This window comes from Chelonia mydas, chromosome 2 (assembly GCF_015237465.2).
Source record: "Chelonia mydas isolate rCheMyd1 chromosome 2, rCheMyd1.pri.v2, whole genome shotgun sequence".
NCBI lineage: Eukaryota > Metazoa > Chordata > Testudines > Cheloniidae > Chelonia > Chelonia mydas.
The window spans coordinates 139,222,584-139,247,327 of record NC_057850.1 but is presented as its reverse complement, the minus strand read 5'-3'; the positions used below and the strand labels follow the sequence as shown (position 1 = coordinate 139,247,327).

At 47.7% G+C, this 24,744-nt stretch overlaps 1 protein-coding gene across 14 annotated transcripts in view; it reads left to right on the top strand.

Annotated features, from left to right (window-relative positions):
- The window catches only part of MTRR (5-methyltetrahydrofolate-homocysteine methyltransferase reductase), a 116,740-nt gene that overhangs the window by 45,573 nt on the left and 46,423 nt on the right, over nt 1-24,744 (top strand). For all 14 annotated transcript variants that reach the window (XR_006288775.1, XR_006288774.1, XR_005224445.2 and 11 more), the window contains one exon: nt 8,497-8,582. Coding sequence is in view for 9 of the 14 variants with exons in the window: in XM_043540275.1 (XP_043396210.1) it covers nt 8,497-8,582 (86 nt within the window). In the remaining 5 variants the exon portion in view is untranslated. The remainder of the gene's footprint in view (nt 1-8,496; nt 8,583-24,744) is intronic.

Here is a 24,744-nt window from a genome sequence, read left to right as displayed (position 1 = left end):
CAAGCACTGTTCTATATGTGAGGCAGCCTTCCTAGGTTCAGCAGATGGTAAGTAGTGCATCCAGCCTTCCAGTCCTAACTCAGTTAGGTCCTGCAGCTGCAAGTCAGACAGGCAGGTATAGTCCCCTACCCACTGAGGCAGTCAAAACCCCGACTGAGAAAAATGGACCAGGAACCCTAGGGCAGAGCAGGGAGAGGTTCCAAAAGTGAGGAGGACCCTGACCAATTGACTTAGAGGGTAAGTCCCAGAACAAAGAATGGAGGCTTGTGAGGCCATAGGTTTCCCCTCCCACCTCCTCCCCCAAGTTTTAAAGTGCATCCCAAGCACCCTGGGGAAAGTAGCAGGGCTTTCCATTAGTCCTCTCCTTCCCAAGTCGACCAGGAGGATCTTACAAGTCCCCCCCCAAGCAGGGGGAATGGGACCCACTGGGGAAGGATACTGAGGCAAACCTTTCAAGAGGGCTCCAGACCTTAAGGGAGGCAAGCAGCAAAAGGCCTCACCAAAGCTGCAGCTGAGCGTTTATATTCCCAAAATGTGCAAAAAAGGTTAAAAAAAAAAAAAATCTAAAAAGGGGAAGAAAAAGCACAAACAATCCAGGATATATGAATTCTCCTCCTTTTCTTCCTTCTCCTCCAATGAGGAGGGTGAGCTATCCGGCTCTGAAACCTGAGCAGGCTCCTGTGATTTAGCCTCGGAGTAAAATCCTCCCCAAGGCTGCAAGACCCTTTCAGTCCTCTGAGGAAGTGATTAGGGATGAATGGAACAAGCCTGGTAAGGCAAGCATATTAATAAGAGTGACCTCAGGCACTATAACATTCAAGAACCAAACGACTAATGGTGCTGAGACACTGTAAGTTGATGCCAGCGTCCCTTGCCAGCGGTATGGTTGTTTCCTCAGAACGGGAGTTCTACTTTAGGGACCCCATGAATGGAAAGATGACCCCGTGAGGCCACTCTCTAAAAGGGCTTTGAAGCCGCCTCTGCCACTTCTGAACACCCCTGGCAGCTACCTGCTTTGAAAGAGTATCTCATTCCTGGCTGGAAAATCTCAAAGGCCTTAAGGACTGAGATCTCCCAGAACATGGCTCCACTTTAAAGAAAGTCTCCCTAGCAACAGCATTTGTAGCTGACGCCTCCTTGGATGCAGCATGGTTCTCAGGCTGAGCCATGGCTTCCAGCTCGGTAGCCAGTTGCCACCTCCGGCACCGACCCTAGAAGGTGGGAACTCAGTCAAAATGCTCAGCCAAGTTTACAGGCTCCCTCCTGTTTGGAGAAAAGCTGGATAAGATGGTGGCTATGGCAAAATCCATAGTCTCTCCCTTTGCAACCAGGTGGTTTCAGGAGAGAATCTAGACCAGCCTTCAGAGAGGATCTCCTTTCACTCCTTGTCAGCACAGAGCTACCAGTGAAGGGACAACAGATTCCCCAAGGGAACAAAGTGGAATCAAGGTCCAGGGCTCCCCCCAAAATCTGACAAAGATTGCATAGGCCTCGGCCCAGAGCTGAAGCTAGGGGGCAGGATTTCTCATTTCCTAGAGGAATGGTTTTCATTGACCACAGACAAGTAGGTCAGGGAAATAATGAGCCAGGGATACTCCCTCAGCTGTGGGCTCAACTACATCCATTCTTTATTCAGTCACCCAGCTTCAACACCCCATAAACAATCTGATCCAGAATGAAATACCTCATCTAATAGACTGTGTTCCCTCAGAAGAAAGATTCTCTGGGTTTTACTCCATCCTCTTCATTGTACAGAAGTGAATGGGAGATATCAGAGCCATTTCTGACCTCAAAAGGCTCAAGTGGATGAAGAAAATTTAGTTTTGGGTGCAGACTCTGGGCTCTACAATGTTGTCCCTGCCCTATGGGGACTTCTTGACTTCAGTAGATCTAGTAGTAGGCATCTTGCAGTGTAGAGAGACCATGGGTGTACACCCCTCAGAGGTATACTCAGTTGATTTTATGGCAGCTGAAGAGGCCCACTCAAGAGAGACAATCTCTGCTGCATCGGTCACATTTAAAGGTGATGTTTTGACCTTTGGGCTCTGCCTTCTATGAGCTCTTTTCTCCTCTGCTAAGCTGGACTGCTTCCTCTTCTAACTCCGGAGACCTTTGTTAAGCTCTTGTTTCCAAAGGCTGTGGTCTTGAGTGTGTTCTTCCCATTTGTTCACATCTATGTCCATTTCTTTGAGGTCTTGCTTGCATGCATCCTTGAAACGTCATTTTGGGCGTCATTTAGTTCTTTTTCCAGATGCCAATTTGCCATAGAGGAGGTCCTTTGGGACGCACCCATCATTCATTTGGCACATATGCCCAAGCCAGAGGAGGCGTCTCTGTTTGAGGAGTGTTTGCATGCTTTGTATGCTGGCCCATTTGAGCACCTCAGTGTTGGTGACTCTGTCCCTCCAGGAGATTCCAAAGATTCGATGAAGGTAACACATATGAAAGCTGTTGAGCCTCTTTTCCTGATGAGCGTATAAAGTCCATAAGATTCAGTAGATTTAACAGAAACATATCTCCATATCCCCATCAGACTCTGCCTTTGCATACTTCTGAGGTTCACCTATGGCAGGAAACATTGTCAATACTGAACACTTCTTTTCACTGTGTCTTTGGCCTCCAGGGTTTTTACAAAGATATTGGGGTTGATAGTAGCCAGACTCAGGTGTCAGGGAACTCATTGTCCCCCTTCCTGGATGACATCCTGATCAAAGCTCCATCGCATTCAGCAGCATACAGGGCCACGTCTCGGATGTTGATTCTCCTCCAGAAGTACAGCTTCATCATTAGTACCAAGAAAAATTCTCTGGTTCCATCCAGAAATTTATTTTCTTGCCCTGGAGCTGTAGGAGACCTACCATAGCATTATGTCTCCAACTGCTAAGTCGCCTAGCGTTTGTGCATAGGGATCACTCCACCAGCACAATCACACATCAGAAGTCTTCAAGGTTGGCACCAAGGTTGGCTAAAGGTTTAGCACCTCTTCCTAGAACACATGAAAGATCAAATACGGGCTCCAAAACAGGTATTCAACTCCTTACATTGGTGGCCAGCCCACAACATTGTCTGCAAAGATATATCCATCTGCCTTCCAGATCCTTTAGTCCTGGCAACTGATACCAGCCTGGAGGGCTGGGGAGCTCATTTGGAGACCCAGATAGCTCAGGGCTTCTGGAGCTAAAAAGGAAAAGGCTCACAACATAAACCTTGGAGAGTTGAGAGCGGTTAAGCTAGCTCTGCAAAGGTTCCAGCCCATCCTAAAGGGCAACCGTGTCCTGGTTCATTCAGGCAATATGACTATGATAGTATATTTAAATAACCAGGGGGACCAACAAGTTCGGCACTACAATGAAAATAATGAGGTGGGCGGAACAGTTATTCCTTTTCCTCAGAGCAAACCACATCAAAGGAGACCTGAACCAAAAGGCAGACTGGCTCAGCAGGCCCAGGGACAATAAGCCCTAGTGGGGTCAGAATCAGGAGGTTTTCAGTCTCCTCAATCTCATCATTCAGATGTTTCACCTCTCTTTGACTGACTTGTCCATGAATTGTACAAATGTAAATAGGCCAAAATTCCTCATAAGGGAGGTAGACTCCAGATCTATGGGGACAGATGCCTTATCGCACAGGTGGCTGCAGGGCATACCTTACAAGTTTCCACCCTTTTCACTACTGAAAAATAAAATGAGAACAGACAACAGGTGATACTGATAACTCCTCATTGGCTGAGAAGACCTTGATTCTTAGACCTAACGGGGCTGACACTGGAGTCTGTACTCCAGTTTCCATGGATACCAGGCATCCTCTCGCAAAGTCCTCTTCCTTATCTGGACCCAAAACGGCTACAACAAACAGTCTGGTTATTGCGAGGGAAGCACTAGAAGGTCTTGGTCTGTCCTCAGGAGTCATTAAGACGCTGATTACAGCTAGGAGAGTATCAACATTAAACGTATCTTGTCCAGATTCAATGACTATTGCCAAAAGTACAATGGAAATTCCAGGAATTCCAACCAGTGTTCCCTCTAATTTTCTCCGTCCATGTGCGGAATAAATTTTATGCGCACAGAAGTATGTGCATATGTGCACCACCAGTAGAAACAAACCTAGATATAATATATATTTTTAAAAAGTTACCATAGGGATAATTACTTCAGTCGGGACAGGCTAAGCATTTTAGAACTCACTACTCAAAGAATTAAATTTAAGTGTAAGAGAAATGAAAATAATGAAATTCATAGACCAGTCAAAACACTAAAATAACACACTTTGAAAGAATAAAATTACAGAGAATATATCTGTATTGCAAGAAGTACCAAGAAGTAACAACAATAATAATACAAGTATGTTTTGGGAGATGAGTGTGAAAGAGACTGTGTGCGCGACTTGGAGACAGTGCGCGTGCTGGCTGCTGAGGAAGTTTCTGAGAAATGTCATGTGCTGTCTCTTTAAGGCACTCAGTGAAAGGCACCTCCTGCTCTGTCCTGAGCCCTGTTGTCTCCCATCCCCCACTCTGCAGAGATGGGGTACATGGGCATGCGGGAGGGGGAGAGAGAGAGTATGAGTGAGAGACAAAGACTGTCTGAGCTGGCTGCTGGGGAAGTCTCAGAAACCGGGCGCTGTCTGTTTAAGAAAGGCACTCAATCACTCACCCTTCAGACTGCAGCAGCTCTGAGTCATCCTTACCCAGGCTGTCCCTTCTCCCCTGCTCTGCGGAGATGGGGGAGAGGGGCAAGGGAGAGGGACACCCTGACGTCAGCGTCCCCCCTCCCTCCCTTGCTCTGTACAGCCAGCAGGAGGGTCCTGGGAGCAGCTGCAAGACAGCAGTGTGGCTGCAAAGCAGCGCGGGGGAGGGACACCTGAACACACACTGCTGGATATGCGCACTCTGCTAATCAACTGGGTGGCACTTGAATCTCTCCTGGGCGGTTGCCCAACCACGTAGCTTACAGGGAACACAGATTTCAACCATTCTGCACTTGTTCCAAGACTGCATGGACAGAGGCCGTCAGTCCAGTACCATTGCATATCAAATGTCTGCTCTTAGTAGCAGGCTATTTGCAAAATCCTCAGACTCCCTGGCACACAGTCCACAAATAGCCACATTGCTTTGAGCAGTCCAATAAGCCACACCATCAGTCAGGCAGCTATTCCCAAAATGGCACCTTCCACTCATTTTGAGACTCTGACTTCAGTGTTGGCCTTTTATTTATCTATTAACACTTGTTTCTTAGTAGCTGTCACGTCTGCCAGGCGAGTGTTGGAACTGACAGCCTTATCTATACAGGAGCTTTACTTTGTGTTACATGAGGATCAGGTGGAGCTAAGGGCACCAGAATTCTGTCTTCCTAAAGTAAATTCCTCCTTCCATACTTCCCAACAAGTTGTGGTTCTTTTATTCTGTCCAAAACACAATATCCAACTGAACAGGTGTGGCACACCTTAGAGATCAGAGGAGTGTTGAAAACCTATCTCAGGCGAACTGACTCCACAAGAATATTGGGCTCCCTATTTGTGTCCTTCCACCTGAAATGCCAGGGATTCAGAGCTTTCAAGTTCTCCATTGCTAGGTGGATTAGAATATGTATTCTGGAAGCCTACAGATCTTCAGAGATTCCTGTCCCGGAAGGGATCAAGGCTCACTTCATGAGTTCCTTAGCAACCTCATGGCAGAACGACCAAATGTGTCCACTTCAGAAATTTGAGGAGCAGCTCTGACGGGGTTCCTGGTGTGCAACCTGGACTGTGGGACCACTGAGCCCTCCCAACCAACCAACCTGGGTGGCCTCTCACACTGTGATGCTGATGTCAAGCTCCAAGCCTCTGATAGGCACTGCACTCACACATTCAGGGACGCACCCAACTGAGTTTCATGAATGATTTCCCAGCCACTCATGAACTATCAATAGGGAGGCTTCAGCCAGTTCTCCCCGGTCTTGCACCCCAGAACTGTACCGTCTTGCACTGGTCAGAAGTCTGGCCAGTGTAAGTTTATTACCTAGTTTGCCATTTTGTCAAAGGAAAGTGGATGTGCACCAGCCTTTGTAACCTGAGCTCAGGTTTCCCAAGCACTTTAGACAAACTCCCTGGTAAGCATAAAACATTAAAGTAAGTTTATTAACTACAAACAAAATTAAATGATTATAAGTGGTAGGTATAAAGGTCAGAGAGAGTTACCTTAAGAAAATAAAAAGTAAACTTGCATTCTAAATCCTAAATTTTTAGTTTAAGCAAGAGTTGAATCAAACACCTTTTCTCACCTGGACAGATGGTACAAACAGGCTATAGTTCCTCAACACAAAGGCTGGGAATACCTTCCAACCTTCCCTAGTTCAAATTCTTTGTCTTTCAGACCTTCTTCCAGCTATTGAGATTGTGGGGCGGGGGAGAGGCCCAGTGATTATGTCACCGTCTCTTTTTTTTTATCCCTTCTTCCTGCTACTAGAAAGATCTTTGCAGTTATGTGGAGGTCAGGCAGTTCCCATTGGTCAAGCAGTATTGTGCATGTGCCTTCTCTAGAAGCCTCTGGGATAGTGGATTGTGTGTTTGATGAGCCAATAACAACCATCTGGCTATCGATGACTACTCCTTTGTTGTAACTGAAAGGCTGGTTGTGGGTGTTTCCAACCTCTCAATATATTTCAGTAACACAAATAGTAATACTTCATAACTTCACATACAGTGATAGTACATACTATCCAACAGATTACTATTGTTCAACAGATCAAAACTTACAAAATGGTACCTCGCAAGGCATACTTTGTATAAAACATATAATCAAATCACAGTGGTGAATATGGGAGTTCCAGGGTGCTACTTTGATGTACAGAGTGTCACTTGGTCTACAATTATAACACCTTCATTAAACACTACAAGGTGGACCTTTTATCTTCTGCAGAGACCTCCTTTGGCAGGTAGATGCTGCAGGCAGTGGCCCAGAAATAGACTTTTGAGAGAGCTCACAAAAAGGGGGATACTTCTTTCCTACCAGACTTTTGTTTCATAATCCTCCCTACATCTTTTCACTGCTCGCTACTTCCCAGACATTCAGAATTGTGGGAGACGCTGTGCTGTAGAACAGAAGATTTCTTACTGATAATGTTCATTCTGCTTGCAGCATCTTCCACAATTCTACCCACCCTGGATGGCTCATGACTTAAGAGTCAGATACTAAATAGAATCGTTACCATATGACTGTCTTCCTTGGTCTAATGTACATAGTTATTTCATTATCTCTGGAATATCTGTTGTTGGTGTTATATAAATTTTATAGCTGGGGAATAGTGGGAGCAGAGGAGGTGTGGCCAGAGCATATGGTGCCAAAACACTGATCCGCCTCCTTGAGCTGCAGGGAGCAGCCCAGATGTCCAGAATTGTGGAATATGCTGCTAGCAGAAATTATTGTTAAGAAATTTTCCATTCTGTGTGCTAAGGGCCACAAATCCGTTACAGTTGATACTTCACGCTGTTTGCATCTTGGGGGCAGTACCAGACCCATCAGTCACTGGCAGCAGAAGTTTGCCCCACCCTCTAAAGTTTCCTCAAGATTGTTCTGCCTACAACTGGCCAGTGGCTCAGCCAGACCTTGCAGCTGCAGGTCTTTTTCGAGGGAAATGCCAAACTTTATTTCAGATGTTTAGACTAATGGGCTCGGTAATGTGTCTGTCTAATTCCCAGCCAGGTCCAAAGGAGGAGATTGTCTCCTCAGCTCTGCTCCTCCTCCTGAGACATTTGCAGCAGATGTTGCTTCAGGAAGCAAACTAGGCTGAGAAGGGGGTCTGTGTGTCTGCCCTATTTCTCCTCCCTAATCCTGCCTTCCCCTCAACAGAAATCCCATTGAGTTGAGGTTTCAGAGTAACAGCCGTGTAGTGAGCTGTAGCTCACGAAAGCTTATGCTCAAATAAATTTGGTTAGTCTCTAAGGTGCCACAAGTACTCCTTTTCTTATTGAGTTGAGGGTAAGACTTCACACTGTATTAGCAGCTGATGAGCAGTCATTCTGTGCAGCTTTAGTGTTGTTTTGCAGTGTGGCTGCTCTCACTGTAACTAGGTTAACTTGAGATGCGTTAACTTGAGCTAATTGCAGTAAAGACATAGCCTTAGATGTCAGTGGGGTGTGGCAAAGTTGCAGCTTCCACAATCCATAGACCTCCCAAACCCTCCCATCGTAATGGAGAGCATAGGGGAAAACTTTGGAGAGCCTCTCTCCATGGAGATTTTTCCATCACATTGGAGGTGACAATAAGCTTGAAAATTCAGCAATAAAGCATATAGTAATGTGTGTTTAACAAACCCTATTATTTTATTTCACACCTTTTCAGTAAGCTTGAGTTCTATGGTAGGTTCTTCACTAGAGAATATTGTCTAGCTATTTAATAAAAAATGCCAATAATTCAGAATATGAAGTTCAGTTTAACTGTGATATTTCTTTAAAGAACAAATGCATTGTGAAATTATTGCTGGCTTTAACCAATTTAATTTCCATTTCTCCACTCCACAGGAGCAGCTCCAGAGCATATACCTAAAGGAAGTACTGTGGAATTTATTCTTACCTGGTGTCTGGAAATAAGAGCAGTTCCCAAAAAGGTTTTTATATCTTGCTTTGCTGTTTTTAAGAAAAGATCTTATAGATTTCAAGCCCAGAAGGGACCATTGTGATAATCCAGTCTGACCATAACACAGGTTATAGAAGTATCCCAAAATAATTCCTAGAGCATATCTCTTAGAAGAACATCCAGTCTTGATTTAAAAATTTTTGGTGATGGAGAATCCACCATGAACCTTGATAAATTTTTCCAGTGGTTAATTACCATCGCTGTTAAAAATTGATCTTATTTCCAGTCTAAATTTGTCTACCTCCAAATTCCAGCCATTTGATCATGTTATACCTTTCTTTGCTAGACTGAAGAGCCCGTTATCAAACGGGTATGTCGACACTACGAAATTAGGTCGAATTTATAGAAGTCGATTTTTATAGAAGCGATTTTATACAGTCGATTGTGTGTGTCCCCACTAAGCGCATTAAGTCAGCAGAGTGCGTGCACAGTAACATGGCTAGCGTCGACTTTCGGAGCATTGCACTGTGGGTAGCTATCCCACAGTTCCCGCAGTCTCCGCCGCCCACTGGAATTCTGGGTTAAGCTCCCAATGTCTGATGGGGCAAAAACGTTGTCGCGGGTGGTTTTGGGTACGTTGTCAGTCGTCCCTCCCTCCATGAAAGCAATGGCAGACAATCTTTTCGCGCCTTTTTTCCGTGCGGGCGCCACACTGCTTTCAGCAGACAGTGCAGTAGGACTGCTAACCATCATCATCAAACCACCGCTTCCGCAGATGCCATACCTGCAGATGCCATACCACGGCAAGCGTGGAGCCCGCTCAGATCACCATGGCAGTTATGAGCATTGTAAACACCTTATGCATTATCCTGCACTATGTGCAGAACCAGAACCTGCAAAAGCAGGCGAGGAGGCGATGGCAGCACGGTGATGAGAATGATGAGGACATGGACACAGACTTCTCTCCAAAGTATGGGCCCTGGCAATTTGGACATCCTGGTGGCAATGGGGCAGGCTCAAGCTGTGGAACGCTGATTCTGGGCCCACAAAACAAGCACAGACTGGTGGGACCACATAGTATTACAGGTCTGGGACGATTCCCAGTGGCTGCAAAACTTTCACATGCGTAAGGGCACTTTCATGGAACTTTGTGACTTGCTTTCCCCTGCCCTGAAGCGCAAGAATACCGAGATGAGAGCAGCCCTCACAGTTCACAAGCGAGTGGCTATAACCCTCTGGAAGCTTGCAACGCCAGACAGCTACTGGTCAGTTGGGAATCAATTTGGAGGGCGCAAATCTACCGTGGGGGCTGCTGTGATCCAAGTAGGCAACGCAATCACTGAGCTGCTACTATCAAGGATAGTGACTCTGGGAAATGTGCAGGTCATAATGGATGGCTTTGCTGCAATGGGGTTCCCTAACTCTGGTGGAGCGATAGATGGAACGCATATCCCTATCTTGGGACCAGACCATCTTGGCAACCAGTACATAAACTGCAAGGGGAACTTTTTCAGTGGTGCTGCAAGCACTGGTGGATCACAATGGACGTTTCACCAACATCAACATAGGATTGCCGGGAAAGGTACATGACGCTCACATCTTCAGGAATTCTGGTCTGTTTGAACAGCTGCAGGAAGGGACTTCCCAGACCAGAAAATAACTGTTGGTGATGTTGAAATGCCTATAGTTATCCTTGGGGACCCAGCCTACCCCTTAATGCCATGGCTCATGAAGCCATACACAGGCACCCTGGGCAGTAGTCAGGAGGTGTTCATCTATAGGCTGAGCAAGTGCAGAATGGTGGTAGAATGTGCATTTGGACGTTTAAAAGCGCGCTGGCACAGTTTACTGACTCAAACCTCAGCGAAACCAATATTCCCATTGTTATTGCTGCTTGTTGTGTGCTCCACAATATCTGTGAGAATAAGGGGGAGACGTTTATGGCAGGGTGGGAGGTTGAGGCAAATTGCGTGGCCGCTGATTATGCACAGCCAGACACCAGGACGGTTAGAAGAGCACAGCAGGGAGTGCTGCACATCGGAGAAGCTTTGAAAACCAGTTTAATGACTGGGTAGGCTACGGTGTGACATTTCTGTTTGTTTCTCCTTGATGAAAACCCGCCCCCTTGGTTCACTCTACTCCCCTGTAAGCCAACCGACCTCCTCCCTTCGATCATCGCTTGCAGAGGCAATAAATTCATTGTTGTTTCAAATTCATGCATTCTTTATTAATTCATCACACAAATAGGGGGACAACTGCCAAGGTAGCCCGGGAGGGGTAGGGGAGGAGGGAAGGACAAGGCTACACTGCACTTCAAAACTTATTGAATGCCAGCCTTCTGTTGCTTGGGCAGTCCTCTGGGGTGGAGTGGTTGGGTGCCCGGAAGGCCCCCCGCTGCCCCCCCCAGCGTTCTTGGTTGTCTGGGTGAGGAGGCTATGGAACCTGGGGAGGAGGGCGGGCGGTTACACGGGGGCTGCAGCGGCAGTCTGTGCTCCTGCTGCCTTTTCTGCAATACAGCCATATGCCGGAGCATATCAGATTGATCCTCCAGTAGCCTCAGCATTTCATCCTGCCTCCTCTCATCATGCTGACGCCACCACTCCTCTTGCTCATCCCTTCTGTGCTCTTGTTCATTTTCTGCTTTCCTGGACTCTGCCATTGTTTGCCTCCACGCATTCTGCTGAGCTCCTTCAGCGTGGGAGGACTGCATGAGCTCCGAGAACATTTCATTGTGACTGCTTTTTTTTCGCCTTCTTATCTGCGCTAGCCTCTGGGACGGAGATGATAAGGGGAGTGTTGAAACATTTGCAGCTGCGGGAGGAAAAAAAGGGAGAGTAGTATTTAAAAAGACACATTTTAGAAAACAGTGGGTAGATTCTTTCACGGTGAACCAAGCTGTTAACATTACATAGCATGTGCTTTCGGTACAAGGTCACATTTTGCCTCTCATATTGAGGGCCTGCTGGTTTGGTGTGAAATCACACACGCAGGGCCGGGCAACAGAATTCAGCTTGCAGGCAGCCATGGTAAGCCACAGTCTTTTGGCTGCTTCAACCTTCATAACATGTGGGAATGGTTTCAAACAGCAGCACCCTCATTTCCCATACCAAGCACCCATTGGGTTGGCCATTTAAAATGGGTTGGCCATTTAAAAAGAGGGGCTGCGGTTTTCAGGTTAAAGTGCAGCACAAACCCAACTAATCCCCCCCCCCCCCCCGCCAATTCTCTGGGATGATCGCTTCACTCTTCCCCCCACCGCGTGGCTAACACTGGGGATGATTTCTTTTCAGCCACAGGCAAACAGCCCAGCAGGAACGGCCACCTCTGGATATCCCCTTAATAAAATTCCTCTATTTCGACCAGGTGACCATGAATGATATCACTCTTCTGAGGATAACACAGAGAGATAAAGAATGGATGTTGCTTGAATGCCAGCAAACAATGATCCCAGACTCCGTGCTACTTGCCTGGCGTGGTAAAGTGTCCTACCATGGAGGACGGAATAAGGCTGCCCTCCCCAGAAACCTTTTGCAAAGGCTTTGGGAGTACCTCCAGGAGAGCTTCATGGAGATGTCCCTGGAGGATTTCCGCTCCATCCCCAGACACATTAACAGACTTTTCTAGTAGAAGTACTGGTTGTGAATGCATCCCAAGTCTTCAGGGCAAATTAATCATTAAACACGCTTGCTTTTAAACCAAGTATTCTGTTTAAAAAGGTACACTCACCAGAGATGCCTTCTCCGGCTTCATGGTCTGGGAGCCTGGGTTGGGGGGGTATTGGCTCCAGGGTGATAAACAGTTCCTGGCTATCGGGGAGAATGGTTTCATCCTCCGCCTCCTCATCTTCCTCGTCCCCAAAATCCTCATCTCTGTTTTGTGAGACTTCCCCCTTGCAGGAGTTCATGTACAGGGGTGGGGTAGTGGTAGGGGCACCCCCTAGAATTGCGTGCAGCTTATTATGGAAGCGGCATGTCTGGGGCTCTGACCCGGAGTGGCCATTTGCCTCTTTTTGGTTTTTTGGTAGACTTGCTTGAACTCCTTAATTTTCACGCGGCACTGCTGCGGGTCTCTGTTATAGCCTCTATCCATCATGCCCTTGGAGATTTTTTTCAAATATTTTGGCATTTTGTTTTTTGGAACAGAGTTCTGATAGCACGGATTCGTCTCCCCATACAGCGATCAGATCCAGTGTCTCCCGTTCAGTCCATGCTGGAGCTCTTTTGTGATTCTGGGACTGCATGGTCACCTGTGCTGATGAGCTCTGCATGGTCACCTCTGCTGATGAGCTCACCATGCTGGCCAAACACGAAATGTAATTCAAAAGTTCTCAGTGCTTTTCCTGTGTACCTGGCCAGTGCATCCGAGTTGAGAGCGCTGTCCAGAGCAGTCACAATGGAGCACTCTGGGATAGCTCCTGGAGGCCAATACCGTCGAATTGCGTCCACACTACTCCAAATTCGACCCGGCGATGTCGATTTCAGCACTAATCCCCTCGACGGGGAGGAGTACAGAAATCGATTTTAAGAGCCTTTTAAGTAAAAAAAAAAAAAAAAAAAAAAAATGGCTTCGTTGTGTGGACAGGTGCAGAGTTAAATCAATCAAGTTACCCTTTAATCTTCTCTTTGTTAAGCTAAATAGATGGAGCTCCTTGAGTCTGTCACTGTACGGTATGTTTTCTAATTCTTTAATAATTCTCTTGGCGCTAGATCCACAAAACCTGTGGAAACTGCCAGGATGCCACATTTTCATGTCCCTTTCTATTTCCATGATGCTCCTCTTCACATCCAGGCATGAAAGAGAGCAGATGCCTGTATAAAGAGGAGTCTTCTTTGAGGAGTGTCCCTGTGGTTTCTCCACTTTAGGTGAATCTGTGCCCCTGCACTTGTAATCAAAGATTTTTAGTAGTGCCTGGTTGGGTCACACATGTGCTGTCCCTGTCCTGCACCGCCTCAGGCGGTTACATAGTGCTGTGCAACCAACTCTCCCTCAGTTCCTTCTCTGCTGCCCTCGATTTGAGATGGCAGCATCTGACAGAGGTTCCCCATCACCCTCTCAGAGGAAGGAGCACTCCTCCAAAAAGGTGACAGAGAAACGGGGTCCAACCTCCCCTTCTCAGAAACCCATGAAAAAGAGACATTCCTCAACACTTCAGACCCCATCGGTACCGACTGCACTGAGACTGTCTACCTCAGGAAGTGGGACCATCCGGTGCTGTGTGAGCCAAAGACCTAAGCATCTGGCTCAGAAAAAGGCAAAAAAGGGAAACCTGCCATCCTTGCCTCGGTACTGCCGGAGCCACTCAAACATGCAACACCAAGCTGCTTAGCATTGCTACAGTCTCTGACACCACTGTGACGTTCCCCTTTGGTCATTTCTGGACCGGTGATCTGCTAGGTCACTCCAATCTATGACTCTGGGAGCCAGCCTTACCCTGCTCTGCTATGAGAATCCCCACTCCTGAGCTGTTCATACACAGCCTCTGACATGTAAACTGCTCTTTGCATTGTGCAACTGAATGACACTAGCCAATATCTCCTTATAGCCGAGGGTCAGATCCTAACTTGCAAAGCTTTACAAGCTTCATTGGAATCTGCAGACACGGGGGCATTGTCCATTGCCACAGCCATAGTAATGTGACCAGCTTCCTAGCTCCACTTCTCGGGTTTTCCAAAAGAGGCACAATCAACTGTCAAGGATCACCCATTCAAAGGACCCAAGCTATTTGCAACCAAAAAGGATGAGTCCTTTCACACATTGAAGGACTCCAGGGCGACTCTGAGATCCTTGGGCATATGCATGCCTACACAAAAGAACAAACGGGAACTCGATGCAAAGATCTAGATCCACATGCTACACCGGGGGTGGGCAAACTTTTTGGCCCGAGGACCACATGTGGGTGGGGAAATTGCATGCAGGGCTATGAATGTAGGGCTGGGGAGGGGGTTGGGGTGTGGGAGTAGGTGCAGTGTGCAGGAAGGGGCTCAGGGCAAGGGTTTGGGGCAGAGGAGGGGTGCGGGGTGTACGAGGGAGCTCAGGAAAGGGGGTTGGGGTGGAGGAGGGGGTGCACAGTGTGGGAGAGGGCTCAGAGCATTGGTGCAGGGAGGAGTGTAGGAGGAGGCTCAGGGCAGTGGGTTGGAGTGCAGGAGGAATGTGCAGTGCAGCAGGGGTTGGTGTGCAGGCAGGGGGCTCAGGGCAGGGAGTTTGGGGTGCAGGAGGAGTTTGGGGTGCGGGCTCCGGCCCAGCGCCGCTGCCGCAGCTTACCTGCAGTGGCTCTCACCAGGACCAGGGTAGGCTCCCTGCTGGCCCTGGCCACGTCCCTGCGGCCCCTGGGTGCGTGTGTGCGGGGGAAGCAGCACAGGGCTGAGCATGCTGCTTTTGCCTGTGAGTGCTTCCCCCCCCCCCAGCTCCCATTGGCTGCAGTTCCCCGTTCCCGGCCAATGGGAGCTTCGGGGGCGGTACCAACAGGGAAGAGGAGCGCCCAGAGCCCTCTGCCCCCCTCCCCCAGGGTTCGCAGGGACATGGTGCCAATTGTTTCCCGGAGCGGAGCGGGGCCCATGGTGCCATGAAGGTGGCAATCCTGCTTGCTGGATCCAAAGCCCTGAGGGGCTGGATCCGGTCTGCAGGCCATAGTTTGCCCACCCCTGTCCTACACGCAGCCTCAGAGGCAATATGACCCTCAAAGTCTGTGGAAGAGACCCGTAAGATGGAGACAACTCCCTTCTCAGTCCTCGACATCCCAACAACTCCCTCTAAACAACAGTTTTGAAGATTTGATTGAGGACTAGAGACACCTCTTTCTTTTTCTATTGTGGGCCCATCTGATACCATCCATCCATTCGGAGACCATCTGATTCCATACCACCCAGTGTGGTGAAAAATCACATTAGACAAATGGGCATTAGAAATGATCAAGACTGGCTATTGCATCCAATTTACCTCATCCCCCTCCAAACAACCCTCTCTCCCCATCCCTCTTCAGGGACCCTTTTCACAAACACCTACTGTGACAGGAGGTAAACCATCTCATATGTCTATGCACAGTAAAACCAGTACCAGCACAACAGAGGGAAGGGTTTCTACTCCCATTATTTTCTAACCCAGAAAAAAAAACGGGAGATGGAGGCCTGTTCTTGACTTAGGAAGACCCAACAAATTCATGAAGACCCAGCAAATTAGGATGGTCCCTCTAGCAATAATAATTCCACCACTAGAACAAGGAGACTGGTTCTCAGCCCTCGACCTCCCCGATGCATATTTCCACATAAGGATACATCCCTCACACAGGAGATTTCTCAGATTTGTTCTGGGAACAGATAATTTCAAGTACCAAATACTCCCTTTCAGCTCATCTGCAGCTCCACAGATAGTCTTAAAAATCCTTGCAGTGGTAGCAGCTCACCTCCATGGACAAGGGGTCATAATAGTCCCCATCTGTACGATTGCTTACTCAAAGCCTCAACTTAGGAAGAGGCAGTAGAAGCTACCCAAAAGTTAGTAGCTCTCTTCACACAGCTAGGGCTACAAATAAACTAACAAAAATCAATATTCACACCTGTGCAGAGACTGGAGTTCATTGGGGCCTACCTCGACTCTCTAGATGCTACAGCCTCTCTGCCCCCACACAGATTTTTCCACTCTAGTCCACCTAATCGCTATAATGCAAGCCAGCCCACAGACATCAGCCAGGACTTGCCTCCAACTCTTAGGCCATATGTCAGCAATGATATTTGTCATCAAATGCAATGCCTGCAAAGCACATGCAATGCCTGCAAAGCAAGCTCAGGACATATCTTCTACACAGACACAGTACAAACAAAATCTTACGATGCCAACCAAAGTAAAAAAAATTCTCTGGACTCAACCACACAACGTTTGCATGATAGTTCCCTTTTTGCAGACCCCTCCATCCATGATAGTCATAACAGATGTTTCTCTGCTAAGTTGGGAGGCACAACCACACAAGCTAAGGCTGCTGGTGCCCATCAGAATCAACATTACACATAAACCTACTGAAGCTGCCGGCAGTCCGGAATGCATGCTCAAACTTCCTAACCGTGATCAGGGACAAGGCCATAAAGGTGCTTACGGACACTTGTTCCGCCAAGGAGGGGCACGCTCACGCTCCCTATGCACGGAAGCCATGCTACTATGGAACTGGTGAATCTGCCACATCGACATCTCAGCCTTCTATCTACCAGGATGCCAAAACACTACTGCAGTTGCACTGAGCAGAAAATTTTCCCAGAACCATGGGAGGGAAATGAACACCAGGGTACTACAGAACATATTCAGACACAGGGGGTTCCCAACTATAAACCTCTTTGCGAAAACCCAGAATGCCAAGTGCCCATGCTGCTTCTCCAGAGCGGGACTGGGATCCCATTTTCTAGGCAATGCTTTTCTCCTCAAATGGGATGCACATCTACTGCATGATTTTCCCTCTGTGCCCCCGCCCCTTGTAGCCAGGGTCATACACAACATAAGGACCGACAACTCTAGAGTCACCTTGATATCCACCCACGTGGCCCAGACAAATGTGGTTTTCCTTACCTCTTGAAGACTTCTGTGTTCCCACCACACACTCTTTCTCATCTCCTGTCTCAGGATGCAGGCCAGATCTACTACCCAAACTTGGCAAGACTCCACCTGAAGGCATGGCGACTCCATGGTTCTGAGATGATTAAATGACCTCTTCAGAGGAGATAAGGGACATTCTTTTAAACAGCCGAAAATCTTCTACACAGAATACCTACCTGTGCAAATAAGAGAGATTCCATACCTGGTGCCAGAATAGGCAAACAGTAGCAACTACCTCTCCTTTATCAATAGTAATGGGTTACACACTGGAACTCAAGAAATCTGGTCTCTGAATGAGCTCGGTCAGAGTACATCTTGTGGCAATCAGTGTTGCCCCACTAGGTAGATGAGTTCCTCTTCGAGAGATGTCCCTGTGGGTGCTCCACTTCAGGTCAAGGTGCGTCCCAGTGCCTTTGATTGGAGATTTCTACAACAGTACCCCTACGGGCCGTGCATGCGCTGTGCCTACTTCACAAGCTGTCAGTGTTTGAATAGCGCGTGCACGGCCTGGGATCCTCAGTTCCTTCTCTACCGTCCCTGGCTAGAGACGGATTTCAGCAGTCCTCTCAGATTTACTCATAGATAGTTCTGTTTCTCAGTTTAATTTAGATGGTTTAGTCATAGTTACTATTTAAGAAAAATAGTTTAGTTTTTGTAGTTATTTTTAAAAAAAACCAAAACCTCAGCTACGGACATGCCCGGCTCCCCCGGCTTCAAGAGATGTGCCTCCTGCAACAAGACCATCCCTATCTCGGTCATTCACAGTGTGTACGCTGTTTGGGGGAGTCTCATGTACCCCCAAAATGCGTCCACTGTAATAAGCTTAAAGCATGAACCCACAAGGACAGGGAGCTAAGACTGAAACTGCTCCTCTTAGAAAACGCCCTCAGACCCACCTCTGACCCTGGCCAGCAAAGCTCTTTAAAACCCTCAAGGGAGAAAGGTAAAACAAAGAAACGGCCAGCTTCCTCCCCCCCTCAGGGGCTACTCCTCAGCAAAGAAGTCTCAGATGACTTCCACCTCACAAGTGCTCGCCGCTCCACGGCTCAGCACTTTTAACTCTGCAGGCACCTTAGGCACCTACTGTGAGTCGGCTGCTCAGCTTCCTGGTGCTGAGGCTCAGGGCGTTCAGCTGCCCGCTTCCTACAGCTCTCCCTCAGCAACCTTTGACAGCACAGTGCTGAGAGCATAAGTAGAGATTGCGGCACCGCCATTTAATCTTGTGGCGCCGCTTTCTCACCTGACTCTCCCGGCACAGAGCCTCCTCATGTTGCCTGCCTGCCCGACAGGTCTGGGGCACCTTCTCTTGTGGCACAATATGCACCCCCCAGTGCAACCTTCAGTGCAGCAGATGCCTCCGCAGACTCTGCCTGCACCAACGGCAGCGGCATCAGCTCCACTTCAGTTAACCCTTACTCCTCTCCTGCCTTATTATTCGGCACCTGAAGTCGCTGTTTTAAGTCCCCTGGATGTAAGAGTATCACATACCCCTCAATCTCCGCTACTCGGCACTGATCTATCACTAGGACCTTCAGCACCCTATCTGCAGTACTCCCCTACCGCTCCAAGCCTCTCAAGTGGAGAAGAGGAGAAAGAGGATGACGACGATATGTTTTCCTCACAATATTCCTCCCAGGTTCGCTTACCTATAAGTGGGAGACGCATCCCTCCTATCCTAGTGGCTCCCCACACTGGTATGGCAACCCCTGCATGGGATCACCTACCCCCTTTCCTAGGCAATGGCCACACTGGGTCCATGCAACTACACCACGGCACAATTGAGTGTTCACCGTGCCTCCCGTAGAAAAGCTGTCATACGCTTCCTGATGTTCTTACACGGATATGCAGATAAGACGTGAAATAGCCACTCCGCCTGCACAGGACATGGCTCCCCATCCTACAGCAATAGCACCACAGGAGGCAACAGTGCCCCCACCTCCTACCACTACTGATGATCTCATTCACTTTCAGGAATTATTTAAAAGGGTAGCCAATGAACTCAAGATTACCCTAGAGGAGGTACCAGAAACCCACCACGAACTTACCGACATATTACAAGCTACCACGTCATCCAGAGTAGCCCTACCAATTAATGGGGTCATCATGGAACCAGCTAAAATTATCTGGCAGACCCCGGCCACAATAACCCCCACTAGCAAGAGACTGGACTACAAATATTTTGTCTCGTCGAAGGGTTCGGAGTTTCTGTTTACTCACCCATCACCCAATTTGCTAGTGGTTGAGATGGCCAACCGGAAAAATAAGCACCAGCTTTCCAATTTACCCCGTCTGACAAGGAGAACAAGAGACTGGACTCTTTTGGGTGCAAAGGGTATTCATCTTCCACTTTGCAATTTTGAGTAGCGAATTACATGGCGCTCTTAGCAAAATATGACCACAAAAATTATGCTAAAGTAATGCAATTTATTGATGTTGTGTTGGAAGACAAACGACAACAATTCAAAGCGGTGGTGTCCGAGGGCCAATTGATCTCCCACACAGCTCTTCAGGCCGCCCTCGATGGTGCGGATGCAGCCGCCAGATCCACGGCCACAGCCATCATCATACGGCGTGCCTCATGGTTTACTACTCCCTCCTTTCCCAAGGAGATACAGAGCACTGTTGAAGATCTTCTCTTCGACGGGGACAAGCTCTTCGCCTCTACAACCAATGAGGTCCTCGTTCCATGAAAGAATCATGAACTACACTCAGATCTTTAGGCATTCAGCCACCTGCCACAAAAAAAGAGGCAGTACAGATATCAGCCATGCTTTTGCTCAAAATCAACATTTCAGACAATATGTTATGCAGCAACAACGCCATAGACCCAGAACCCAATGACGTCACCCTCCACAAACGATGGCGACTCACCCTCCTGCCTCTAACAAACAAATCTGAAGTCTTCAGCATCGATTTCAACCATCCATTTCTTTGGACACTGCCTGCGCCCATTCCTTGCTAATTGGGAAGCTATCACTATGGACAGATGGGTCCTGGAAGTTATCAGATCGGGTTATGCCATCCCCTTCCTCTCCATACTCTCCCCCCCCACTCTCCTACCCTGTCCCTCTTAAGGGACCCCCTCACGAACAGTTGCTCCGTCAAGAGGTATACCACCTCATACAACTAGGAGCGATAGAGCGGGTATCAGCTCAACAGAGGGAAAGGGTTTTACTCACATTACTTCTTGACAGAAAAGAAAAATGGATGGCGCCCTATCCTCGACCTTCGACATCTAAACAAGTTTGTCAAGAAACAGAAATTCTGGATGGTTTCTCTACCAACAATAATTCCAACGGTGGAGCAGGGAGATTGGTTTTCAACCCTTGATCTCCAAGACGCATATTTCCATGTCACTATCCACCCTGCCCATTGACGTTTTCTCAGATTTGCTGTGGGAATGGAACACTACCAATACAGGGTCCTGCTTTGGCCTTTCCACTGCCCTATGTGTCTTCTAAAAAGTGCTAGCAGTCGTAATAGCACATCTCAGAAAGAAAGGGGTCCTCATTTTTCCTTACGTGGACGATTGTCTCTTCAAGTCCCCCACTCACTTGGAGGCGATCCGAGCGACTTCTGCAACTGTGCACTGCTTCCACACCTTGGGTCTGCAAATAAACAGAAACAAATCTACCTTACGACCTACCCAACAAATAGACTTCATCGGGGCACACCTCGACTCCACCACGGGTCTTGCCTCTCTTCCCCAGGGCAGATTCCACATAACGGGTGCCCTAATTACCCAGATACATGCCAGCCCACGGGTTACAGTCCAAGATTCCCTGCAGCTGTTAGGGCACATCGCCGCTTCCACATTTGTGGTCCCAGATGCCAGCATGTACATGGGATGCCTTCAGGGGTAACTAGCCACGGTATACAAACCACATATCCACAGAGTAAACAAACTGCTAACTATGCCTCCGAAAGTCAAGGACTCGCTCCTCTGGTGGACCTGTCCTATCAACATCTGTGCCGGGATTCCCTTCTGACAAGAACCCCGTTCACTGACCATCACTACAGATGCATCCCTCACAGGATAGGGAATGCACATGGGTCACCTCACCATTCAGGGCCTCTGGTCCTCTATGGAAACTAAGCTTCATATAAATCTACTAGAGCTCTGAGCCGTACGCAGTGCCTGTTTCCATTTCCTTCCCATTATCCAAAACTGCAAAATTCGGATCATGACGGACAACATTGCATGCATGTTCTGTGTGAACAGACAGGGGGCAGCCTGGTCCCACTCCCTCTGCACAGAGGCGGTAAAACTATGGAATTGGTGCCTTCAGCACAATATCCATATCTATGCCTCATACCTGCCTGGTTCTCAGAACACCACTGCAGATGAGCTCAGTCGATCTTTCCCCATACAGCACGAGTGGGAACTCAATGACACCATTCTGTCCACCATTTTCCAGACCTAGGGTTATCCCCAACTAGATCTATTTGCTACGGCTATAAACAAAAAATGCCCGACATTCTGCCCCAGAGCCAGCCGGGGGAAACGCTCTCGAGGAGACTCCTTCATGTTCCCATGGACTGACACTCTCATGTATGTGTTTCCACTAATACCTCTGTAATAGTAACAGAGTAATACAGAAGATAAGAACAAACAGATCCAACATCATTCTAATAGCCCCAATGTGGCCCAGACAACCATGGTATCCCTTCCTTATGCGGATGTCGGTCAAGCCACCGATTCCCCTTCCCCCCCATCAGCAACCTTCTATCACAACCCAGGGGCCAGCTATTTCATCCCAACATACAGTGACTCCACCTGAGGACCTGGCTAATCAATGGTTCTCTAATGAGGAATTAGCATGTTTTGAACAAGTGTGGACAGTCCTACTACACAGCAGGACGCACACCACGCACAGTACTTATCTACATAAATGGAAGAGGTTCACATCATGGTGGACGGCCAAACAGACCTCCCCAGTTTCCGCCCCACTCCCACTGATACTGGATTACCTGCTAGACCTTAAAACATCAGGTCTCTCCACGAGTTCCCTCAAGGTCCACCTTGCGTCAGTCACCACATTTCACCATAAGATCGACAACACTACGGTCTTTGCCCATCCAGTAACCAAAAGGTTCCTGAATGGCATCCAAACGTTATATCCAGACGTAAAACCACCTGCTCCACCCTGGGATCTCCACCTAGTTCTCAGAGCCCTGATGGATAAACCCTTTGAGCAAATGGCTACCTGCTCCCTTCTCCATGTATTCATGAAGACCACTTTCTTGATAACAATCACATCTGCCAGACGAGTAGGAGAAATTGGAGCACTCATGGTGGAACCTCTGTATACCACATTCTTCCATGATAAGGTCGTGCTCTGCACGCACCCGAAGTTCCTGCCTAAAATGCACTCTTCCTTTCACCTCAATGAGCCAATATACCTACCAACATTTTTCCCCAAACCCCACACTAACGCTTTTGAAACAGCAATGCACACTCTTGTTGTGCGCAGAGCACTATCCTTTTACCTGGATAGAACAAAACCGTTTAGGAAAACCCCCAAACTTTTCATCTCTACCACTCAGCAATCACAGGGAAAAGCTATCTCTACACAGAGACTCTCCAAATAGATTGCAGACTGCATATGTCTCTGCTAGCAACTGAAGCACTTACAAACCCCTACATCAATTAGGACACACTCTACTAGAGCTGTCTCCACTTCCACTGCCTTTCTCCATAATGTCCTGCTTTCTGACATATGCAAGGCAGCTACCTGGGCATCGAACCTTACTTTCGCCAATCATTATGCTCTCATGCACATGGCAGCATCCGACACCAGGATGGGTAGAGCTGTCTTGTCAACAGCCTTCTTACCTGATCCGAAGTCCCAACCATCCTAAGGGATACTGCTTTTCAGTCACCTGAAGTGGAGCACCCACAGGACATCTCTCTCTCGAAGAGGAGGATACTCACCCTGTGCAGTAACTGACGTTCTTCAAGATGAGTGCCCCTGTGGGTGCTCCACTACCCGCCCTCCTCCCCTCTACTTCGGAATCTGGAACGCACTCCATTGTAGAGAAGGAACTGAGGAGCCTGGGCAGTGCATGCGCTATTCAAACACTGACAGCTCGTGAGGTAGGCACAGCACATGTGCGGCCCGTAGGGGTACTGCTGTAGAAATCTCTGATCAAAGGTGCTGGGACGCACCTTGACCTGAAGTGGAGCACCCACAGAGTGACTCATCTCAAAGAACGTCAGTTACTGCACAAGGTGAGTAACCGTCTCTTCTTGATTTTTTTTCCCCCACCCTCCCGCTATACGCTTCCTCAAGGGTCTTCATAACCTTTACCCTGAAATATCTGCCCCTACTCCATAATGGGACCTCGATCTGGTCCTGCGATGCCTTATGGTGGCCCCTTTTGACCCATTAGCAACATGTTCACTTCTCCACCTTTCAGTGAAGTTGGTCTTCCTGCATAAGCTGTATAAAGCTTAAACAGGTTAAACTTATACATTGTTCGCCCTCTGTAACACTGATAGAGAGAGATGCACAGCTGTTTGCTCCGCCAGGTATTAATCACTTGCTCTGAGTTTATTAATAAACAAAGGTGATTTTATTAAGTTTAAAAAGTAGGATTTAAGTGTTTCCAAGTAATAACAGCCAGAACAAAGTAAGTTAGCAAGCAAAATAAAACAAAACACACAAGTCTAAGCCTAATACATTAAGAAATTGAATACAGGTAAATCTCACCCTCAGAGATGTTTTAATCTTCTTTCACAGACTAGACTCCTTCCTAGTCTGGGCCCAATCCTTTCCCCTGGTACAATCCTTGTTAGTTCCAGCTCAGGTGGTAAGTAGGGGATTTCTCATGACTGGCAGCCCCCTTTGTTCTGTTCCACCCCCTTTTATAGCTTTGGCACAAGGCGGGACTCTTTTGTCTCTCTGGGTCCCCACCCCTCCTTCTGAATGGAAAAGCACCAGGTTTAAGATGGAATCCAGTACCAGGAGACATGGTCACATGTCCTGTGAGACCCCAAGCCTCCATTCTTCCCGGCCTGACTGACATGAACACAGGAAGGCTTACAAGTAAACAGAGCCATTTACAACCAATTTTTATAGTCATTGGGAGCCATCAAGCTTCTAAACCATCATTAATGACCCATACTTTGCATAATTACAGTAGGACTTCAGAGTTAGACTTCATATTTCTAGTTTTAGATACAAGAATGATACAAACATACAAATAGGATGACTACACTCAGTAGATTAAAAGCTTTGTAATGATACCTTACAAGAGATCTTTTGCATGAAGCATATTCCAGTTACATTATATTCACGCTCATTATATTCGCGCTCATTAACATATTTCCATAAAGCATGTGGAGTGCAATGTCACACCTATGACCACATCCCAATCTCTTACCTAAAATAGGTTCATCATTCCATTTGAACCAACCCATCCATCTCCCATCGTTTGTCCCAAAATCTCATGGGAACAAACGAGAAGCAAGTCTTCGTACCCTGGATGTCTTTCAGAAAGTCACCAAAGTTATTTCTTTCCATTATGGAATGATCTAAGGGAGACGCCATGTCCAAACAAAGGCTGTCAAAATAGATCTCCAGCTACACTGACTTTTGTTATCACCATTAACA